The sequence below is a fragment of the Fukomys damarensis genome, unplaced genomic scaffold, assembly GCF_012274545.1.
Source record: "Fukomys damarensis isolate Sample0158 unplaced genomic scaffold, DMR_v1.0_HiC HiC_scaffold_37, whole genome shotgun sequence".
Taxonomy (NCBI): Eukaryota; Metazoa; Chordata; class Mammalia; order Rodentia; family Bathyergidae; genus Fukomys; species Fukomys damarensis.
Window position 1 is genome coordinate 9,587,353 of NW_022900949.1, and position 4,074 is coordinate 9,591,426.

The 4,074-nt window shown below is 55.6% G+C and overlaps 1 protein-coding gene across 1 annotated transcript in view; it reads left to right on the forward strand.

Annotated features, from left to right (window-relative positions):
- Tjp3 (tight junction protein 3) overlaps nucleotides 1-4,074 on the forward strand; it is a 24,816-nt gene that overhangs the window by 12,513 nt on the left and 8,229 nt on the right. Inside the window, exons 5-12 of the mRNA XM_019209082.2 lie at nucleotides 5-20; nucleotides 385-488; nucleotides 1,585-1,744; nucleotides 1,941-2,043; nucleotides 2,873-2,931; nucleotides 3,189-3,255; nucleotides 3,432-3,588; nucleotides 3,933-4,068. Of these exons, the coding sequence (XP_019064627.1) occupies nucleotides 5-20; nucleotides 385-488; nucleotides 1,585-1,744; nucleotides 1,941-2,043; nucleotides 2,873-2,931; nucleotides 3,189-3,255; nucleotides 3,432-3,588; nucleotides 3,933-4,068 (802 nt within the window). The remainder of the gene's footprint in view (nucleotides 1-4; nucleotides 21-384; nucleotides 489-1,584; nucleotides 1,745-1,940; nucleotides 2,044-2,872; nucleotides 2,932-3,188; nucleotides 3,256-3,431; nucleotides 3,589-3,932; nucleotides 4,069-4,074) is intronic.

A 4,074-nucleotide genomic window follows, 5' to 3' on the forward strand; every position in this document is an offset into this window, starting at 1 on the left:
CAAGCGACGGGACAGCGAAGGTGACCAAGGGCGGGCGGCGGGCGCTGACCACGCCTGGGGTACGGTCGGCCCTCGGCCGAGCACCTGCCTGAGTCCCGATTCCTGGGACTTGCGGCTCCTCCCCTAAGATAGCAGAATGGGCTCTGCAGACAGCACTCAGGAGGCTGAGGCAGGAGGATCAGTACAACTTCCAGGCCAGCCTGGGCTGGACCATGAGACCCTGATTCACAAAATTAGAATGTACTGGGGTGTAGCTCAGTGGTCCCACGGCTCATCCTCAGTGTTGGGGAAACGCACGGTGATGTCATCGGCTTGTGGGGTGGGGTGACGGACCAGTCCTCCAGCTCCCAGAGCCCTGCCTCAGTTTCCCTCCTCTTCCTGCAGAGTTTGGGGTCAAGCTGGGCAGTCAGATCTTCATCAAGCATATCACAGACTCCGGCCTGGCTGCCCGGCACCGTGGGCTGCAGGAAGGGGACCTCATCCTTCAGGTGACTGGGCTTCCACCCCATGGGTAGGGAGACTGAGGTCTGGACCACTTTCCTTCAGGGCTTTTGGACATGGTTAGGCATAGATCTTCCCTCTCTCTGTCTTGTGAGTCCATTGTCCAATGTTGGTTTCTAGTAACCCCTTAGGATTGGCGGTTTCTAGTACCCTCAAGTTTTGCTGTCCTAGAGAGTCTTCTGTCCAGCTGGCTACAATGCTGCTTCCTGGACCTGCCCTAGAGGTGGGAGGCTCATAGCCTGGAGTCCAGGCTTGGAAGGACTGCCTTGCTTCAAGTCTGGATTCTAAACGTCTGTTTCAGCGATCCAAGTGTTTGGCTTCCAAAGCACTCTTGGCTGATTGTTTCTAGTGTCTCCTTGGGTTTCTTTGTTTTTAGTGAACTTGAGAAATAGACCGTTAGCTGGGTATGGTGGCGCATGCCTGTAATCCCAGCACTCGGGAGGCTGAGGCAGGAGGATCGCTGTGAGTTCGAGACCAGCCTGGGCAACATAGTGAGTTCCAGGTCAGTCTCAACTACATAGTGAGACCCTGTCTCCAAAAAAAAAAAAAAAAAAAAAAAAGCAAAGAAACAGATAATTTGGTGGGGGCACTAGAAACAAACAAACCCTGGAATTATCAAAAGCAGATGCTCACGAGGGAAAATGTTAGAAATGGTGTGAGAGGGCCTTCTAGGACCTGTGTTTCTAGTCTGCCTCCAGATGTCTGTTTCCAGCACCTCATAGAGATTCTGTTTCTTGTAACTTTAAGTGGCTACTCCCTCTTCTTTTCAGTTAGAATTGCTTCGAATACCACCCTCAGGTCAGTTCCTGTCATTCCTGGAAAGTGTCAGCTTTTCAGGAGAAAGTCCACTCATTTCTAATTTTTCCCTTCTATCCCCCACTCCTCGTTGAAGACTGTGTTTCTAGAGTTCTGTGCAGTCTGTTCTGGGTGCCATCTCCATCCACAGCATAAATCCACTTTTAACATTTGTCCCAGGGGAATGTCTGTTTTTAGTAACTCCTGTAGTTTGTCTGTTTCTAGTCCTCCCACCAAGATAACTGTTTCTAGTATCCCCATCTCTCACTCCTTCCTGGTCCCTTTCAGATCAATGGGGTGTCCAGCAAGAATCTGTCGCTGAGTGACACCCGGCGGCTGATCGCGAAGTCGGAAGGGAAGCTGACCCTGCTCGTGCTGAGGGACCGAGGCCAGTTCCTGGTGACCATCCCACCTGCTGTCAGTGACAGCGAAAGCTCTGTCTTGGAGGGTGAGGGGCCCAGGCGGGTGGCATCGCCTCAGAGGGTGACAGGAGCTTACCTCAAGCCACACCTCAAGCCCTGCTGGGTTCTCTTGGGCCAAGATCAAGGCAAGCTCTAGCTGCTGCCGGCCCTGCCAGGCACGGGGTCGGGGGAATGGGTGCCCGCTGGCCGGGGTGACGGTGGCCGACCAGTCCCCTCCCCCAGACATCTCGGACCTCAACTCGGAGATGTCGCAGGCGCCGCCTTCACACGTCCCGCCACCACCCGGGCACAGGCAGGGAAGCCCCGAGGAGACGGACTCCGCCGCGTGCGTATTGCAGATGGGGGCGGGGCTGGGGAAGGCGGCGTCACTGGTGGGCGGGGCTTGGAGTCTGGTCCCCATCTCCCAAGGGGACTTCTCAACCGGCCCTCATTTGGGTAGACGAAGCATCCTCCGATCTCTTTTTTCGTTTGTTTGTGTTTTTGATACCAGGGATCGAACTTGGGTCCTTGCGCTTGCTAGGCAGGCTCTGGAGCCACTGAGCTAAATCCCCAGCCGTGCCAATCTCCATGCCTCCTTTTTTTTTTTTTTTTTTTTTTTTTTTTTTTTTTTTTTTTTTTTTTTTCTTTTTGCAGTACTAAGGATAGAACTCACTCCTGTACTGAGCTACATGCGCAGCCCTTTTTATTTTTTGACATGGAGTCTTGCTAAGTTGCCAAATTGCCCAGGCAGGACTTGAAATTTGAGATCATCCTGCCTCAGCCTCCTTAGTACCTAGGATCATAGGCATGTGCCACTGCACCTGACTAAAGTGTTGTGGGTTTTTGTTGTTGTTGTTGTTGTTGTTGTTTTATTTTATTTTTTGTACTGGGATCAAACTCAGGACCTTGCACTTTCAAGGCAGGCACAGCACCACTGAGCTACATCCCCAGCTTTGTTTTTTTTATTTTTTGAGACAGGGTCTCACTATGTAGTTCAGCCTGGCCTTGAACTAACTATGTAGTCCAGGCTGGCCTCAAACTCATGGTGATCCTCCTGCCTCAGCCTCCTGACTGCTGGGCTTACAGGCGTGCACCACCACGCCCGGTTTGAAGTACTCTTTAAAATCACCCCTCCTGATCTAACTTTGCCTCATCCCAAATCTGTTTCCCACCAGTGAGAGCCTCGAGCCCAGGCAAGAAAGGTTGGTGGATTCCAGAACAATCTCAGATCCAGGTGAGGACCGAGCTGGGGGCAGTGACTATGGGCACCTACCCTGAGGTTTCTGATCTGGCCAGGGAGGGGTTGGCATGAGTCAGACAGAGGTGTGGTACACCACTCCTCCCAGCACTCAGGAGGCTGAAGCAGGAGGATCGCCTGTCTCCAAAACAAAATAAAATGAAAAACCACAAACAGAGATGGGGAGAGGGCTTGGGAGGGGCAGGGTGCCCCAAGCAGAGGTTGAGGGGCAGGAGGGCTGGTTTGTCTTTCAGACTCACCCCCGGGAAGCAGCAGAGATGCGTACAGGGCTGCCAGCCGCCAGAGCCTGGAGGCTCGCGGGTGCGTCCAAGCCTTCGAGGCTGCCACAGCTGGCCCGTGACCCCCTCCTCGGGCAACCTCGTCCTCCCTGGGGTTGAATGTGGCCACCCCGGGGCTATTTAGGAAGGTGAGGTGGGGGGAGGGCTCTGCCAAGGGAGCCCTACCTCCTGTGGCTTGACCCGCCTCGCCTCCTGCAGGTACAGCCCCGATACTCGGGTGGTCCGATTCCCCAAAGGTGCCAGCATTGGTCTGCGGCTGGCCGGAGGCAATGACGTGGGCATCTTCGTGTCTGGGGTGCAGCCGGGCAGTCCAGCTGATGGGCAGGGCATCCAGGAGGGGGACCAGATCCTGCAGGTGACAGGGGGCATGGGTGGTGGACTGGGCTTGAATTTGAGATCCTCCTGCCTCAGCCTCCTACAGTGCTGGGATGTGGTGTGTGTGCCACCCTGCCTGGCTTGGTTATCCATATTCTGACATAGTCACTGTGGCCGCAGCTCCTGTGCCATGCCGAGACCTTTGTGTCTCTGTGACACAGCATCCCGCTGCCCAATGAGGTGACACCTAGGACCAGAGCTGTCCTCAAATTGCTGCACGGCAGTCCAGGGTCCAGTGGGGCTGTGCTGTGCTGCAGGGGTTGGGGTCTGGCAGGTGGCCAGGAGGTGCCCCCGCCCGGAGCCCTCACCAACCCCTTCCGGCAGGTGAACGACACACCGTTCCGCAGCCTCACGCGGGAGGAGGCAGTACAGTTCCTGCTGGGGCTGCCGCCGGGGGAGGACGTGGAGCTGCTCACCCAGCGCAAGCAGGACCGTGAGTCTCAGCACCCCCGGGCTGCGGGCGGGG